Below are 18402 nucleotides of genomic sequence, written 5' to 3' on the forward strand. Positions count from 1 at the left end.
AAATTCTGTTGAATGGACATGATTCGGAAAGGCACGCACCTGTCTATATAAAGTCCCATAGTTGACAGTTCATCAGAGCACAAACCAAGCATGAAGTCAAAGGAATTGTCTGTAGACCTCCGAGAAAGGGTTTGGCTCGAGGCACAAATTTGGGGAAGGTTACAGAGAATTTCCTGCTGCTTTGAAGGTCCCAATGAGCACAGTGGCCTCCATCACCTGTAAGTGGAAGAAGTTTGAAACCACCAAGACTCTCAGAGCTCCTCTGGTGAGAGGAGAACCTTCTGGTAGAGTGGCCAGAGAGTCTCATCAGGCCTGAGGTTTCTCATGGTCTGGGAGTCCTTCTGGTGCCTCCAGACAGGCTGACATGTGCCTTTTACTAAGGAGTGGCTTCCGTTTGGTCAGTCAACCATATAGGGCTGATTGGTGGATTGCTGCATAGATGGTTGTCCTTCTGGAAGGTTCTCCTTTCTCCACAGAGGACCTCTGGAGCTCTGATGGAGTGACCTTCGGGTTCTTGGTCACCTCTCTGACTAAGGCCCTTCTCCCCCGATCGCTCAGTTTAGATGGCCGGCCAGCTCTAGGAAGAGTCCTTAGAATAAGGCTGTGACATAACAAAATGTGGAAAAGGTGGACGCACAGTATGTTAAATATTTATGCATAAGAAATCTTAAAAAAAAAAAAAAGAACTAATTAAAACAGCAAATTTTACTTTCGTCTCAATATTTCCAGCCACAACTGTATAGCAAGAAAAAAACTACAAAATCTAAAACCATATCTTGCTTTCCATAGTAACCTTATTATTTTTAAGATTGACATGAATTTTTTTTTTTTTTTTTTTTGAGAACAGTAAGATTTTGTCCCATTACATTTTTAGGTTGTATTTAAGAAAAAAAATATTTTTCAACATTTAAACAGTTTCATACATCTAGTGAGATGTTTAAAAATATTTAAATTGGCAAGGATCACTTCTGCTTTTTAGGATATTGATTTTAAAAACACCAGGTTTAATCAGTCTCTGATAATTGTGAAAAATATTTATTAAGAAAGAAAACAAGGCAAAACATCCCCCTTTCATTTCATTATATTACTAAAGTACACCAGCAATCCTTTATTTATCTGTCTGTTTGACTTAATTTTAAGTAAAATTAAGAATTTAAATTTTAGATACATAAAACCTAATTGCCTATTATATAGAGTGTGTAAAACATTCAGAAAAAAGGTAGCAAAAGATTTTCTGCTAATCATGTCATAATAACCAGAGGTTAAACATTATAATTAACTTACAAACCACCAGCCATGGAAGAATTACAGTGCTGTAACAAAACCACAATTGTATAACTGTGAAATCACCTGTATAAAATAACAGCTTTATTCATGTTTATTTCAATAACTAAACAGCCGATAATTTTCAAAGTAGTACTTAGTGTTTAGACCTTAGCTAGTGCCAGCAAAGTGCTGAAAACTGTTTAAGGGTAAAATCTTTGTTTTGAGCGCTTGTTTGGTAGAATAACATCAGACAGCACATTTACAGTAGAAAAAATGAATACAAGCATTCATATAAGAATGCTTAAAGCAAAGAAACAAAAAAAAGACACTAATCCAACACTGGAGTGTCCATTTGTCACTGTCTGAACACTATAGCAACCTGTTAGAAAACTTTATGCACGTTTCCACACTAAAGCCTTAACCTAACATTGTCTCCTTCAGTCTCTTTTGAGGTTATTTAGTCTTTCCTCCAGGTCAGCATCTGCATCAGCCAAAGTTGCCTGTGGCTCAGCTTTCTTCCCAGCAGCAGTTGAAAGACTTCCCCCAGTAGGTGGCAGGTCTGTTGAAAAACAAGCACATGTTCAGCACAATGATAACAAATGACATCTGCAAATGTATATATTAATGATATACAATGTCAATTACATACTTGAAAGTTCATCTGAAAGATTCAGACCCAACTCATCCAGCACTTGGGAAACCACAGCATCACTAAAAAGCAAAATAATAATAATATAGTGCAAATGAAGTACAATATAGCAATTTTGTGGATGCAGATTCATAGTTAATCTAAAATTAATCTAAAGTAAGTGATCATACCTTTCCTCTTCATCATCCTCAGTTCCCATTGCATCATCAATTGCATCAGTCATCATTTCTTCCTTCATGTCCATAATCTCACTTTGGCGCTCAAACTCCATCATGATCTTTTGAATTTGTGGCAACTTTAACTGTGTAAAGAAAATCCAGTCAATTTTTGGGAAATATTAGGCTTTTCTTCTCACAAAGCAGGGTTAATATAGCCTGGGTTCTTTATCAAGTATGTACTTAATGATACCTAACAAATGCATTCACAGTTAACTCTTCTCAGATTTTAGTGATCCAGTGCTTAGCTATTTAATTTCTGAAATTCTTGCTTTCAAAAATGGTAGGGGAGACACACAAAAAAAAAAACTTTTAGCATGAGAAACATGTTTGAGTAATAGCAAACATCACTCTATAAAGGGCTGTAAATATGTGATACAATATTCCTAATCTCTGACATAACAGAAAGCCCAGAGACTTTCAATACCTCTTTGTACCTTTCATGTTCCTAAGGATTCTCAAAGACCTGGTAGAAGTCTAGTCTATGTCACAAACATAAGTTAATAATTTAATAAATAAATATAATAACATAATATGCCTGACAGTTGATTGGTTCAAGTGCATTTCCCATAGTATACTGAACAAAAATATAAATGCAACACTTGTTTTTGCTCCAATTTTTTATGAGATGAACTCAAAGATCTGAAACATTTTCTACATACAGTACACAAAATAACCATATCTTTCAAATACTGTTCACAAATCTGTCAAAATCTGTGATAGTGAGCACTTCTCCTTTGCCAAGATATTCCATCCCACCTCACAGGTGTGCCATATCAAGATGCTGATTAGACAGCATGATTATTGCACAGGTGTGCCTTAGACTGGCCACCTGTAAAAGGCCAATTTGAAAGGTTCAGTTGAATTACACAGCACAATGCCACAGATGTCGCAAGTTTTGAGGGAGCGTGCAATTGGCATGCTGACAGCAGGAATGTCCACCAGAGCAGTTGCTCATGAATTAAATGATCATTTCTCTACCATAAGCCAAAGGTGTTTCAGAGGATTTGGCAGTACATCCAACCAGCCTCACAACCGCAAACGACGTGTAACCACACCAGCCCAGGACCTCCACATTCAGCATGTTCAACTCCATGATCGTCTAAGACCAGCCACTCGGACAGCTGCTGAAACAATCGAAATGCATACCCAAAGGTTTTCTGCACAAACTGTCAGAATCCATCTCAGGGAAGCTCATCTGCATGCTCGTCGTCCTCATTGAGGTCTCGACATGACTCCAGTTCTTCATCGTAAAGGATTTTGATAGATTTGTGAACAATATTTGAGGGATATGGTTATTTTGTTTATGTAGAAAATGTTTCAGATCTTTGAGTTCATCTCATTAAAAATGGGAGCAAAAACAAAAGTGTTGCATTTATATTTTTGTTCAGTATAGATAGCTGTCAAGCCTGTGATGTAATCCATGTAAAGCAAATTAATTGGAAGGCAGAAAATCAATGAATATATTTAAGAATTTAAACCAAGCTCAGATATCTAGCTAATCAATAAAGCCTGCTTTATAAAACAGACCCAGGTGAGTTTTGTTTTGAGGAAGATGTGTTTCTAATTTAGAAACATCACCTTTTTGGATTTGGCACTTTCCTATGTATTACACGAAAATATAAAATTCGGCTTTATAAAGTGGACATATAAAATTATATAAATTCTGGGCCTGGTTTCCAAGTTTGGTATTCCAGCATCAGAGCTCCATTCAAGTACATTCCAAATATTCTTTAATAAAAGAATATCCTAATATAAAAACCTTAATATACCTCCCTACTTTAGAAAGCAGAAATCGTGAAAGTGGTTTCCCCTTAGGTTTCTAACCTGTTTGTTCATTGTGGCCATGGCTTTGGTGACCCCCTTCATGGCTTGTGCCATGCTGTTGTTTGACTTGAGGGTTTGGATTTTAAGACTGACTGCTTGGATGTTGGCTCTCATCATGATGAACTTCTTTACGTATCTCCTTGTGCGGACCAAGTCCTTAGCCATGATCTTAACAGCGTCCTGGAACCATCAAGATGTTTCAATATATGCAGATATATATAACTGTTGATAATAATGACAGAATGTAAATGTAATTATATAACTGTGACATTACCATCTGTCCTTGTTTCGCCATTTTCTTAATATCAGCTATGATTTTCTTTTCCTGCTGCTCCATCCGCTGGCGCTCTCTGTCTAACTCTCTCATGGCTCTGTTCAGTGCTCTCTGATTCTGTCTTAGCATCTCCTCTGGGGTCTTTCTCCGCCCAAATAAGAACTCCATCTATAATAAACAAAAAAACGACATGTCCATTTTATCATTTAGTATAAACAACAAATTAAATTGACATTTCTGAAAGCCAAAGAAAACAAATACGATCCACTGGTGAAAGCATGACAAAGGTAATTCTGGGTAATCACATGAGAACCCAGACGAGCTCATGTTGTGACGTCATTTTACTTTTTTTTTTTTTTTTTACAAAGCACACCCTTAAAGGGCGCATATAAAAATACAATACATGTAATCGTGGGTAGTAATAGCTTTATAAAACAAAAAACAAAAAAATAGATACACTGTTTTCTACATCAGTTTCAGAGACTACATTAGATCTTTATGACATGTCTAAACAAAATGAGTGTTCACATTTTACTGACTGTTTAGCTAAGCGAAAAAACACTATATGAGAGAAATGTTATAATAATATACTTATTACAACAACGGCTAATTAGCGAAAATTTACGCAAATAAAAGCAAACATTACCTACAATAAATACTTTCTGAATTTATGTTCCTTTCGTATTTGAAAGTGTCCTTTTTAAAAACAAATATTGGCTTGCCATGTCAAGGGTTTGTAAATATCTTTTTAAAAAAAGATCTAGGCTTACCATTTAGCTTAAATAACTGGCAACATCAAATTGCTAGCAAACCAGCTAACACTAAACGGAACATTTTGTTGACGTAAACCATTAAGGACTTCGACAAAAATATGACTTTAGTGTTTACCTTTATTTTTGTTGTTTTTCAGTCTTAATGTCCAGGAGAGATTGCTACCTAACCTGTCGAACCAGAGGCCAGTTTCGCTCGCTGCCCCTAAACTACGAGTTAATGGCTCGTTTGTTTTCCTTATTTTACTTCCGCATGTAATCGGTTCATATGACGTCATCGGATGTACGTAGTGCAATTTAAAGCTCCTCACTGTTTATACGCTGCTAACTGTTTTATTGCGAAATGTACAGACATTTTTTTAGCGTTTGTAAACATAATACGGGAAAAATCTCATTCTTTGAAAGAAAAAAAGCTCAAAATGATATATTTTTTTGTAAAGTGCTAACTCTGTCTAGACTTTTAACCTTATATACTGTATAATTGTCTCACGCTGCTTTTTATGTGGTACTACGATAATCCAGATGATGGCGCTCTATTTCATTATTCTATATGTGTTTTTATTCACAGACAGAAATTTTTACTCCCTAAATTTCCAGGCTTCTTTTACAGAACTGAATTGTCTACTTAAATCACTCTGTTTATTAAACAACAACTAAAAATAAGTTGTTGCTAAAAAGCCTCCTGTCATAGGCTCCAGGTCCCCATGACCCTAAATACAGGATAAAGTGGTATAGAAGATGAGTGAGTGTTGTTGTTTTTTAGACGTCACAACATGAGCTAGCCTGGGTTCTCATGTGCTTACCCAGAATTACCTTTGTCATGCTTTCACCAGTGGATCATACTTGTCTTCTTTAGCTTTTCGAAATGTCATTTAATTTGTTGTTTATACTAAATGATAAAATGGACATGTGTCGTTTTTTGTTCACTGATAAATTGAGTGAGAAATTTTCACTCCCTAAACTTCCAGATTTCTTTTATAGAACTGAATTGTCTACTTAAATCACTCTGTTTATTAAACAACAACTAAAAATAAGCTTTTGGATTTTTTTTTATAAAACTTCTGATTGAACACTTAAATATTTATGTAACTGTCGTATGATATTTCCTTTAATTCTATTCATTTATAATTGTTATTGACTTTTGATTTGCATGTTCCATTACTCTGTGAGTTTTGCATATTGGGTTTTTTACCAAAAGAAATATTTTTCTGTCGACTTGCACCTCCAGGGTCCGGGTTTGATTCCCGGCCAGGTTTGATTCCTGTCTCTGTGTGCATGTTCTTCCCTGTTTGCAGAGAAGAACATGCAAACTCCATCCATGCACAAAGAGACAGCTCTCCTCCCACAGTCCAAAGACCTGCAGATTAGGTTAATTGGCGTTTCCAGATTGCTCGTAGTGTGTGTATGTGTGTGCCCTGTGATGGATTGGCACCCTGTCCTCCACCTCGTGACCTAATTCTCCTGGGATAGGCTCCAGGCTCCCTGCAACCCTGAATACAGGATAAAGTGAGTAAGTTTGCACATTAACACCATCAATATAACAAATGCATAAAAAGGAAAACCTGTTCGTAATGTCTGAATATTTAATATGCAGTATTTTTATCCATTTGTTATATTCATTGTATTAATGTATAAACATGTAACTTATTTATTATTTTTATCCGAGTTTGGAACATTACTAAAACAACCACTGTTTTGTTTTTTACCAAAAGAAAATATAGAACCCTCAAACAGTAAATTTTCCATATTGATATAAAATAGACAAGTGAGTTAGTTATATATTAGTTTTTTGTATGATTCAAGTTTATATAATAAACGATATTTAGAAATTAAACTTATTGTATATAGCAGTAGTGACTTTGCGTTACACCCTCTTCTCTTTCATACCAGTAGACGGCAGTGCTGGTTTAACGTTAGTTTTATACGGCTGCTCGTGAATCATAGAGGGAAAAAAAATCGACTGAAGCACACAATGCAGTTTCACTGTAGCGTTATCCACCCAGGATTCACGTTATTGCCAGCTTTTCAGCTACCATGAAAAAATTTGTATACATTTATCTGGTTTTGACGATCGGGATTTATTGCAACGTTTTATAAATTCCTTTAAAGGACGCACTCGAGAAATAACAGTTATTTCAACTGCGCAAACAGGGAGATAATTGAACTTTCCCGGACTGAGTAGATTAGGCGGTGGGCCGCGGGAGGAGTAGGCTGGCCTGCGTTACGGGCGCTGACGCCGAAGCTGCATGTCCGCGTAAACCGAGCCCGAGGCTTCGGGGCCTACACCGCTGTCGTCTAATGGAGACTGGACCAACCGAGCAGAAGCTCGGCGAGAACGATCATTCTCATTGGCACCTTTTGAGCGGTGGGTGATCTCCGGATCGCATTATATTATTCTAATATTAATATAAACAAAACGAGCGAGTTTTTGATTCTGTTTAATACACACCTACATGGTAAACAATCACGCAGTGAGAAGCGATTTTCAACCAGTGGTTCAGACGAATTCACCTTTTTCTCTCTTGCTCGTCAAAGGAGCGCTAGCGGAGTTAGCATAGCTAAGGTTAGTTCAGTACGGCTAGTATTTTTAACCGGATAAACAGATTTACCGTGCTTCAGTTTTAAGGATTTGATGGAGTTAGTTGAATTAGGTGCTGTTACGGGTAATATGGTCAGCATAAACCTGTCATCGATGCTTAGGCAAGTGTGTGGTGTAAATTTAGCTGATTAGCAAACAACTTAAGCTAGCGTAATGGGATAGCGGAGTTAGCAAATAGCTAAATTGTATTGACCTGTTATCCAGCTGTTTTAGTCATTTTGTCTGAAAGATGCACAACCCTTAGACACTGTTGTGAATATTTTTGTTACACTGGGCACCGTGTTGTAAATCGGTAGTAGATTTTAATGACGATGTTTACACAGGACAAGTAGCAAGCTAGCAATATGTTAATTACCTTACCGTCATTTTTGTAGGTAGCAAGCTTGCTAGAGCAATTAACAGGCCAGATAACTAACTAACTAACTAACTAACCAACCATCTATCGAGTGTATGTGGTGTGCTTGTTTATTCAGTCGTGGTTGTTCACTAACGCTTTTGTTCCGTTTTGACATAAGAATAAACTTTCATGTGCCCTTTTTCCGGTTGTAAAACCACAATTGCACCAAATTGTAATGTCTTGTTTATCCTGAGTGCTAGCTGTCAATTTTAATATAGCCAGCTAAATAACACATATTTGACTATCTTGTTTGTTTAATAATATCCTACTGTACTTCTTAAGAAACCGTGAACATTTTCCATGCAAAATATTTTTTATTGTGTTTATTAATTTGCAATTTTTATAAGATACCTTCAACAGTTACCTGATGTATGTTTTTTAAACATGTATTTATCCATTTATCTGGGCATTGTGTTATGTAAATGTCTATATAGATTAATAATAAAAACTTGTATTTTCTTCCAGATGACACTTACAATGTCTTGACGCAAAGACAGTAATGTGGAAGGAAATCGCTTGAAGTATACAACAGCCTGTTTTTATGGAAAACACATTCTCAGTGATCCCTCATCAGACAGCAGTGTACTGATGGCATGCATTTTTCAATGGCCACAAAGCTCTAAGCAGGTGTATTAACTCCACTTTGAACTGGGATACCTACATTGGTCCAGGAGGTGTTGGTTTCCCTCAGTAAAAGTAAGGTCCCTCTGTGGACCGAGGTTTTAGTGCCTTTTGAACGGACTGTGCAGGCTTAGCTTTGACATGGATGGGCCAAGTCGAAGCGGAGGGTTGAGACAGAGCCGTCGCTCCCGGTCTCAGCGGGATAGAGAGCGACGCAGGAGGAGAGCGGACCTTGGGGCCTCGTCACCTTCCTCTGGCTCCGAACAAGAGCGGTGCAGAGACTCCCTCCTTGGTGCTAGTGGTGGAGAATGTCGGCCCGTCTTTCCTGGGGCCAGGCACCGGCCTCCACGTCGGAGAAAGAGGGAATCTGTGTCTTGTGAGGAAGACATCATTGATGGATTTGCCATAGCCAGCTTTATAAGTTTGGAGGCTTTGGAGGTGTGTATGATTAGTAGTCAATTTACACATTGCAGTTATTTTAGAAAGTGGGATGTAGTAATTAGATCTGTTGAGTGTGCTTATGCTTGCTGTTTGTCCTGTGGGTGATTTATTTGCTTTGCTTGTAAAGCTGTGATATTTAGGCTGGGTTTCCTTAGTATATTGCACCTAATATTTTTGTAATTGCTAACGTTACATAATACGTGGATGGTTTAAAAAAAAAAAAAAAAAAAAAAAAAAAAATTAATGGGATAACTTATTTTCTGCATGTGCATTCTAAAAGATGGATTGTTCTCTGAAGCCGCCAGAGCGAGCTGGTATGCTGATGGGGAGAGGGAGCAAAAGGAAGAGAGGTGTGGATGAGAATGGAGGGCCACTCACAGAGCCAGAGGAAGGAGCCCCAGCTACTTACACCACCAGTAGTTGGGAGAAGCGTAGAAATGAGAAGAAAAAGAGAGAGGCCAAGGTGAGGGGCAGAGTTTAATCATCTCTAATTTGTCATTATATTAGTTTATTGTCTGGTATTAGAACTTTATTTGATGGTTCAGCTGACCATCAATTTTAGTGTTGTTCTTTGTTTGATTTTTTTCTTGGCCAGTACCATACTTGCCAAACCATAAATAAGTATGATCACTTAAACATATAATATCCAATATATGTTGAATGCAGAAAGAAAATCTGACTCCTACGAAGCCTTTTTTCTTGTGGGTAATGCTTTTTTAAAACACTTGTTTAATTTGCAACCAATATTTATGAATTGTTTCACAGGTGTCAGGAAACCTTATGGAGACAGGATACATTGTAAGAAATGTCTTTTATTATTGGTTTTGCAAATCCTTTTGTACCATACATAAGACTGTAAATTGTATATATAGAGATGTTTCTTACATGATTATATTAAATTTTTACCAGAGCATATGATTATTTTCTTTGTCACTTTATTCTTAGTGTGATGCAGAGAGTGAGTCAGGGGACAAGGTGAGTCATTTGTTTTGTATTGATTGTTTTTTTGTTTTTTGCATTAACTAATTTGTAATTAATGTAATCAAATGTTGTTTGTTTATTTTCCTTAGGCTTCGGACAATGAGATTGAGCCTACGTTTATCGTTAGCACTAGAGAAGGTATCTTGCAGTATTCTTTTACTGAATGCATGTTTTTAAGCTACAGTTGGCAGAAGAATATCTGTTAAAGTCTAGATTGTAGTGTTATTACATAAAAGTTTAGATGTATATTTGTGTAAATTTGGATTTTTGTGAAAGCCGGTCATTTCTAATGCACATGCAAACATGCAAAATTGCAAAAAGCTTGAAGTGTTTCTCCTGCAAAAAAAAAAAAAAAATCAGCTTTTGGTTTACCAGTGATTTACCATTTCCTGTTTATGTAATTACATATTGCTTTCAAAATTATCCTGAATTATTATAATTTTTTTTGTAATCATAGTTTTCAGTCACTACTACTGACACTTGGAATCCTTTTTAGGAAGGACATTAGTTCGCAATATATTATTTTTCTTATTTATTAAAAATCTGTTCTTTTTAACTGTATAGATGCCCTAAAATGCATGGAAACATTAGTTTTATTACTGTCACAATAATGCTTCAGTGGTAGAGAACTTATGGGAAATCGTTTTTTTTTTTTTCTACTTTTTCTGCAGGGTCCTCCAACCAAGTAAGTATGGCCTCTACTGTGAGCAATGGCTGCGCACTATTGCCTTCAAACAGTGGGCCACCTCGCCTGTCAGTGACTCCCCGAGTCTCTGGCCTGGAGCGTAGTCAGGAGAGGAGTCTGGAGCTGCCATACCCTGAAGCCACCTCTACCTCATCCTCACTTCTGCTGCCCTGTTCTCCGGCGTCTGTCGCCACCTCTCTGGCCGAACAAAATGGAAATGCTCCACCACATCACCGCCATGACTGCAGTCCCCCACAGCATAAACACAAGTCGTTCCTTGCCTTCCCTAACCGCTCACAAATATACAACAGGTAAGTTATGTTAAGTGTCGACTTTTTATTGTTACCTGTAATAAAAATAAAAGGATTGATAGACGGTAGTGCCTACAGCTAAGTACTTCTTTTACCTACTTGCTGAGTAAGACACATTGTATTTGTCAGTGTGCTAGAGTACTTCCTTACAGTATATTTTTATTTATTCTATATATTTTTTAAATCAGGAACGGTCCCTCAACTAAGACTCCATCTTCATCCGCCCCTTCCTCATCAATTCGACCACCCACTCCCTCTACTAGTGTGCCTGCAGGCCGAGGCCCATCTGGGCCATCTGGTGTGCTGCGGCCTTCATCACGCCCAAGCCCTGGTGCGCTCTTCACCCCTCCACCTGCTCTCCCTCCACCTCCTCCTCTTCTGCAGGTGTCCCCTCGCTCTTCAGCAGGTACATTTCACTCCACCTATATACACACACAACTACGAAGTCTAGATTGTTGTACTACAGTTTCTCAAATACTCAGATACTGATAAAATAAATTGTTTGCTCTTCGATGCATATAGATTCTGAGCTGCTACGCCAGGAGCAAAACCCACATTACCTGGCCCCTCACGCCCCAGATCGGGAAGGCAGACCCTCTGGGAGCAGTGCCGGAGTGAGTGTTAGCTCAGCATCAGGCGTTGCCCCCGTTTCCTCGTCCAGCTCTGGGAATTCCAACAGGGCAGGGCAACCCCAGAACTCTATTCCAATGGCCTACCAATTCCATCAGCACAACCATCAACACCAGCACACCCACACACACCAACACTTTCTGCATCCACCCGCTACAGCTCCACCAATGGTGAGGAGTGCCTGTGACTCATTTCAGAATCCCTCTTGTTGAGATATTTGCTAACAATCATGCTGCGGGTAATATTTATGTAGTTTTACTGACTGATCTTATTTCTTTTCTAGTTTGAGAAATTCCCAGGCAAGCTAGATGGTCTCTTTCGACACCCAGTAAGTGTTGTGCTTTTGAAATCAACAGAACATTTTTGCCCATTAGCAAAAGCCAAAAGTAAAAAAAGTAACGTATACTGATCAGCCAAAACAATATGACAACTCGCGCAGTATTGAGTAGGTCCTTCTTTTTCCACCAAAACAGCCCTGCCCAATTGAGGCATGAACACCACTAGACCTTTGAAGGTATGCCGTGGTATCTGGCACCTTCAGTAAGCAGTAGCAGTAGTGGCAAGTCTTCAGTAGCAGATCTTTTATGTCCTGTAAGTTGCGAGGTGGATCCTCCATGGAGACTTGTTTTTACAGCACATCCCACAGATGCTTGATTGGATCGAGATTTGAAGAATTTGAAGGCCATGTCACCATCTTGAACCATGGCCACTGCCATCAGCGCATACTCTTTCAATGAAGAGGTGTACTTGGTTAGCAACAGTATTTAGGTGTGGTGGTATGTGTCAAAGAAACATCACACCACCTTCACCAGCTTGCCTTCTTCCCATAGTGTATTCAGGTCCCATGTCTTCACCAGGTAAGCGATACACACCTGGACATCCACATGATGTAAAAGAAGCCAGACAAAACAAGCCACCTTTTTTCATTTTCTTGTGGTCCAGTTCATGTACCCATTTTTAGGTGATGGGTCACCATAGACACCCTCTGCAGCTATGTAGCCTCATGCGTAACAAACTGGAAAGCATTGTGTTTTCTGACACTTTTCTGATGAAACCAGCATCAACTTTTTCAGCAATTTGAGCTAAAATTGCTCTTCTAATGGATTGGTTATATATGCCAGCCTTCACTCCCCATGTGCAACAGTAAGCCTTGTGCTTGTTCACAGCTACAATTTTGGACTTGCTCTGGGCCAATCGTCTATCCTTCACCATCCAGCTTAGTCGCTCAAATCCTTACTCTTGCCCGATTTTTGTACTGCAGGTACAAAATGTCCACTTATATAATGCCTAATATATCCCACCCACCTCCAGATGCAATTACAATGACATAATTAATGTTATTCACATCATTGGTCAGTGGTCATAATGTTATGGTTGATAAGTGTATGACAACAGATTAACACTGATGTTGAACTTATGTCTCCGTATGACATACGTCTATGAACTATGATATGGCAGAGTCATACTTGTGAGGTGATATTGATCTGACATTGCATTATTTTGCGATAAGTTTTTTCCTCAGTATGGACCACCTGTGCCTGGAATCCAGCCTGTACTTCCCCCAACTGGACCTTTTAGTTCTTTGCAAGGAGCATTTCAACCCAAGGTAAGCAATGTTAAAATTACCTTAGTATTTTAAAATTGAAGTGTATTAAAGAAATAAAAAAATCGTAGTCAATCCAAAACATATTAAATGTAATCTTCCACTACTAACAGTTTAGTTTTTATGGTTTACAATACAGTATGTTTTATGTAGGAACATAATTAATAAAAAAAAATATATAGTTGTAAAAAAAATATAAAAATAAGCTATTGAATCCAGTTAGATGCTTTGGTAATTGTAATGGTTTACAACGGTGTCTTGTGATAGCTTGTTGCCCTCCAGGGATCTGCTCCAGATATGCCTGCTCGCCTGGGAGTTGTGCCTCCCCACCTCCAACCTAAAGACCCCAGGGTATGGAGCTTGCAATACCCATTATCATTAAGTATTTCTAAGACTGGTCAATGTTTTTTTTTTCTTATTCTTTTTTTTTTATTTTTATTAATATTACCATGGTATTTGTCTGATTTGTAGTAAATTGATGCACCATATAACTTTGAAAGATATAATTATTATTTTATTTACACAGATAACTGACCCGTTTGCACCATCACTAAAAGTCAGTAATGTAAGTTTGGCGTCTTTGCTTTTCATACATTTAATTTTTTTTATCCACTTCATTTTTGATAAATAAGATTCACACTTTCTTATGACACTGCAGAAGCCTGGAAAGTGGTGCGCTATGCATGTGCGTGTGGCATGGATGATTTTGAGGCATCAGGAGAAAGTTAAGGTTTGTTAATTTTATTTTGCCCATTGTCTGTCTCTCTCCTTAGTAGAGTATTTCTCAACTTTATTGATATTATAATAATACTCTTCTAAATTATTGCTACTCTTTCAGTTGATGCAGGCAGATCCTCAAAAGCTGGAATTACGGAATGACTTACTACCCCGTCTCCCTGGTCCTGGTGGCATTGGAGGAATAGGCAATCTAGGAGCACTTGGAGGTCCTTTGCCTTCAACCCCTGATCTCACTCGACCCGGCAGTCTATTTGCAGCTGCTAGTATGTGTATTTCTTTTGTGTACATTAATATCCCAGCAATATATATATATATATCCAATCACATCAGAGGACATCTTTTCAATAGGCTATTATTAGAACTTATGATAACTCAGATATAGGCAGTTTGCTTGGCATTGGATAATACATAAAACTGTACTGTTTCACATGCACAAGCAACTTTGTTGCTATTTTATTAAATGGCTTGGAGAGGATTTAACATCAGAGTATTAAAAATCGATTGAAATAAAAACATTAAATGGTATTCCATTAAAGGGTGTTAAATACTTGAGTTGACCTCTGTGTCTTCTCAGGTGGAGTCAATCCGTCCTCCACTTCCTTCATCCCTCCATCAACACCCCACTCCTCTTTCCTCACCCCACCAACACATCTGGGTAAGAGATTGGATGAGTAAGCCGAGTACAAGCTTAACTGTGGCGATTAAAAAAAAAATTAATATAATACAGGAAAGTTAATCAAGCTCTTAAAGTTGATGAGTGGCATAAAACATAAAACTGGGCATAACATTAAAATATCCAAGGCAAGCAGCTAAAATTTTATTTTTGTATAGTTTTCTGTTACTGAGACTGGCATAATTGATTCTAATTTTGGTTGTGTCCGTTACAGATCCCTATGGTCGTTCACCTCCCTTTCCACCTTTGGGAGCACTGGGTGCTGGTGCCTTTGGGGGACTGGGTAGCCCCTCACTGGGTATGTCAAAATGTTTACTTGCTTAAGAAAACGTATCTTATTTAAAAGCAGTTTTAACATTGATAAATTTTCTCTTTGTTCTATTTCCTTTAGGTGCTAGTTCGGTTTTTGGCCATAAGGCAGAATCCTCGGCAAGTGCAGTAGGAGGATTGGGCAACCCACACGAACCATGGAGTCGCCTTGGCCCTCATTTCCTCCCAGGGCCCTCTTGGGCCAAAGGACTAGAAAAGAGGGATGATAGAGATAGAGGAAAGGACATGGGAGGAAGAGAACTGACTCAAATAAAAGATGAAAAAGACAGGTAGATATGCCACAACTCTGTGTAAGCCTTTTGCATGTATGTGAAGGTAACTATTTGAACAGATTTTTGTATATAATTGTCTCCATACTTACTATGTTTTATATCACTTCTTAGGGATAGTCTACTTTATGGTCGTCAGTCCGTGCGAATGTCTCCTGGTGCACTCAAACACCGCAGCAGCACTCCTAGCTCTCACATGAATGGAATGGGCCCCCTAGGAATAGTTGTTGCTCAGTCTGATGGACAAAACAGGGAACGGGATCGAGAAAGGGAGCGAGATCGAGAGTCAGAAAAAAGACAGCATTCATCCACCAGAGTACCAGCATCAACCTCCTCAGCACCAGATAGACCTCGATCATCCACTTCGTCTGTTCTTGCTACTCCTCCTCCAAATGCCCAATCAGCAGCATCCCCTCTGGACTTGTTTGGTAAACAGGCACATGCTCTTAGCTCAGAACCCTCCCATCCATCCCAAAGAGAGAGCAGTGGTCCAGCCTCTTCCTCCTCCTCAGTCAGTTCACTTCCAGGCAAGAAGCCTGATCGGACAACGACCCCGGTTTCTAAGCCTCCCACTAATCTGCCTCCTGGGCTGCTTCATCCCCCAGTTAAAGTAAAGGAGGAGAGAAAGGAGGAGCCTGAGCCAATCCCCATCTCCCTACAGCATCCAGCTGTACCATCTCATAGCTTTGAGCGGCCTAACAGTCGCCACACACACCATCCTTCAACTCCTTCTTCAACTCTTTCACTGACTCCGACATCTGGAGTACCTCTTCCTCCTCCTACTCCACATCCTACCCACCATCATCTTCCAATTCTGGATCGCAGCCGCTTGGCTCTTGAGCCTTATCCTGTAGTTGTAGGACCTCCAGCTGATCGATTTACAGCTCATCCACATACACCACCTCAAGGTCACTCACAGGGTCCTCACAGCTTCCCCTGGGATCCCTGGAGGGAACTTGCTGCTCAGCAGCAGCAGCGTAGAGAAATCTTAGCCCAACGTTCAGACCCCCATCTTGCACTGCGCACAGATCCGCACTTGTCCCGCCTACTTCAGCATCAGCATGCCCGATACCTGGAGGCAGAGAGAGCAGCTGCTGTAGCAGCAGCAGTGGCAGTGGGCCCCCATCATCCCGTGGTACCTACTTCCACTTCAGCCTCATCTTCTGCAGCCCGGCCAGAGTTTGGGTTGATGTCTCATCCTTTTGATCGTCCTCCTCAGGTCGGTGGCCCTGGAGGTGGCATGCTGGATGAAGAACAGCGTGTCCAGATATTGCGTGAGGACTTTGAAAGGGTGCGTTATTTTGGGATACATCCACACCTTTCTGCGTCTCACCTGCCTAGTCCATCTCATGCAGCCCACCTAGACCAGCTGCATGCAGGCTTATTGTCTCACACACAGCTTCATCCTTCAGGTGGTTCCACACCACATCACCCAAGCCTCTATTCCCGCTTAGGGCAATTGCATCCACATTCTCATGTTCCCAATGGAATTCTTTCCAAACCGCCAAGTCTAGTTCCACCCTTGTCAGTTGGGGCACCCCCTCCACTTATTCCATCGGTGACCAGGGCCTCCACTCCACCTCGCAGCTCCAGACTTGGTGGGGCTGGAGATTTGTCCCTGTTCAGCTCACATAAGGATGGAGAATCTAGATAGTACTAGGCAGTGGAGTATGGTATTTTCTGGTCCTGAACTGCAAACCTAAAGTAGAAGTTTTGGCAGGACACTTGACAAGCCTGCTGAAGATACAATTATTATACATGAGTGTTTAAATTACCTGAGTGGAGGGCAGAGACACTGCAGAGGGCTGCTTGATATATTTATCCACTGTGGTTATATTTGGTGCAATTTAAGGTACTCTTCCCTACAGACCCCCCTCTCCCAATCCAGTGCTTTTCAATTTATATTTAGGATTTTCTTAAAGAGGCCTGTGGATGTTCGGAGCCTAAAGGCTATGTTCTTTAATATGAAATATATACATAAAAACCCCGCAGGGTTGTCTTCGGGCTAATGGCTTCAGATGTGCAGTCAGAGAAGTTTGCATTGTAATGAATTGTGACATATGTATTTCCAATTTATGAACTTATGGTTGTAAAAAAAAAAGAAAAAAACGGGGGGAGCTGTGGAGGTTGAGATCTGCATATGAAGAAGTGGGAAATGGAGTTTCAGCTTAATTAGTGCTTTTCTGTTTGTCTAGTGTGTGCTCTGTCTATAACTAGATTGAAGAAACAGCACGGTTGGAAAATGAACTTAATGTAACACATCGTCTGCTTTTTGCTCTCAGTGCATCTACAGCAAGATCATGATCACAGGCACAACTTCCATGAACGTTACAATAAACGTCTGCAGAATTATTTTATTTTAATCTTTAAGAAAAAAAATTATTAACTGTACATCTTGTTTGATATTTTAAAATTTAAATGGAAAACAAACTTTCCCATTTCCTACACTCTGACTCTACATGAGCTGGAACAGAATACAGTAGAATAGTGATATTCCTTTTGTAATTATTATTGTTAACATTAATTACCTTATATAATAAACATATTCACTGTTTGTTATAATGTCATTGTTTCAGGTCTCAGCAGTGGCGCTCCCTTGTTAAACCAAGACAGTTTTCCAAAAAAAAAAAAAAAAGCACAGTAAAATTACTTCAAGAAACTGAGTATAGCAAATGCCTGTGAACTGAGTTTGTACAAAACCTGTCCTACTAGCTGTTGATCAATTAAAATATTTATAAATTAAAAACTTTTAGGATGAAGGTCTAAACAGCATTATGTGGGCAAGCATATTCCATAAAAGATGCATTTCATAGGAGCATGGAACAGCAACTGAATAAAAAGATGCTGGTTTTGTATGTGCAAACCAATAGCAGGATTAAAGGGACTTATAAATGGAGAACAAGACATTAATGGGTAACTATTTGAGCAAAACATTTTTATATCCTTAAAGATGTTCCCCTGAAAAGAAAGCAAGTAAGAATAATTATTAAACAAAATTGTTGTTTATTTACATGTGTGTTATGTATTGCTTCATTGTATGTAGTGCCCTGTGTGGCATTAAAATTATACTGATTTCAAATTTAATTTAAATATAGCAATTGTTGCTATTTTCTGTATTCTTCT

The 18402-nt window shown here is 39.0% G+C and overlaps 2 protein-coding genes across 4 annotated transcripts; one reads left to right on the forward strand and one right to left on the reverse strand.

Moving 5' to 3' along the window:
• Window positions 1-1019: 1019 nt before the first annotated feature.
• Window positions 1020-5275, reverse strand: chmp2a (charged multivesicular body protein 2A). Its single transcript, XM_053512103.1, has 6 exons — window positions 5120-5275; window positions 4232-4399; window positions 3958-4137; window positions 2086-2216; window positions 1916-1977; window positions 1020-1825 (listed from the first exon to the last, which is right to left on the reverse strand). Exons 2-6 carry the CDS (start codon window positions 4397-4399, stop codon window positions 1704-1706), a joined length of 663 nt encoding a protein of 220 aa, XP_053368078.1. The 5' UTR covers window positions 5120-5275; the 3' UTR covers window positions 1020-1703.
• Window positions 5276-6953: 1678 nt separating this feature from the next.
• Window positions 6954-18289, forward strand: fbrs (fibrosin). Of its 3 annotated transcripts, none has more exons than XM_053512076.1 (19): window positions 6954-7366; window positions 8463-9056; window positions 9340-9522; window positions 9825-9857; window positions 10005-10034; window positions 10130-10178; window positions 10712-11036; window positions 11225-11442; window positions 11559-11836; window positions 11950-11994; window positions 13177-13272; window positions 13537-13620; window positions 13796-13834; window positions 13928-13999; window positions 14108-14270; window positions 14582-14662; window positions 14895-14978; window positions 15072-15279; window positions 15394-18289. In XM_053512076.1, exons 2-19 carry the CDS (start codon window positions 8760-8762, stop codon window positions 16931-16933), a joined length of 3825 nt encoding a protein of 1274 aa, XP_053368051.1. In that variant the 5' UTR covers window positions 6954-7366; window positions 8463-8759; the 3' UTR covers window positions 16934-18289. The 3 variants fall into 3 exon arrangements, with proteins under 3 accessions (XP_053368051.1, XP_053368052.1, XP_053368053.1); XM_053512077.1 differs by having other exon boundaries at window positions 13552-13620; XM_053512078.1 differs by having other exon boundaries at window positions 9358-9522.
• The last annotated feature ends 113 nt before the right edge of the window (window positions 18290-18402 follow it).

Source organism: Clarias gariepinus, chromosome 14 (assembly GCF_024256425.1).
Source record: "Clarias gariepinus isolate MV-2021 ecotype Netherlands chromosome 14, CGAR_prim_01v2, whole genome shotgun sequence".
NCBI classification, from domain to species: domain Eukaryota; kingdom Metazoa; phylum Chordata; class Actinopteri; order Siluriformes; family Clariidae; genus Clarias; species Clarias gariepinus.

Coding starts and splice junctions, on each gene's coding strand:
- fbrs (XM_053512076.1), top strand. CDS start 8,760: ATGGATGGGCCAAGTCGAAGCGGAGGGTTGAGACAGAGCCGTCGCTCC. Junction 9,858..10,004: donor TTATGGAGACAGGATACATT/GTAAGAAATGTC, acceptor CTTTATTCTTAG/TGTGATGCAGAGAGTGAGTC. Junction 11,443..11,558: donor GTCCCCTCGCTCTTCAGCAG/GTACATTTCACT, acceptor CGATGCATATAG/ATTCTGAGCTGCTACGCCAG.
- chmp2a (XM_053512103.1), bottom strand. CDS start 4,399: ATGGAGTTCTTATTTGGGCGGAGAAAGACCCCAGAGGAGATGCTAAGA. Junction 4,138..4,231: donor TGGCGAAACAAGGACAGATG/GTAATGTCACAG, acceptor TGATGGTTCCAG/GACGCTGTTAAGATCATGGC. Junction 1,826..1,915: donor TCTTTCAGATGAACTTTCAA/GTATGTAATTGA, acceptor GTTTTTCAACAG/ACCTGCCACCTACTGGGGGA.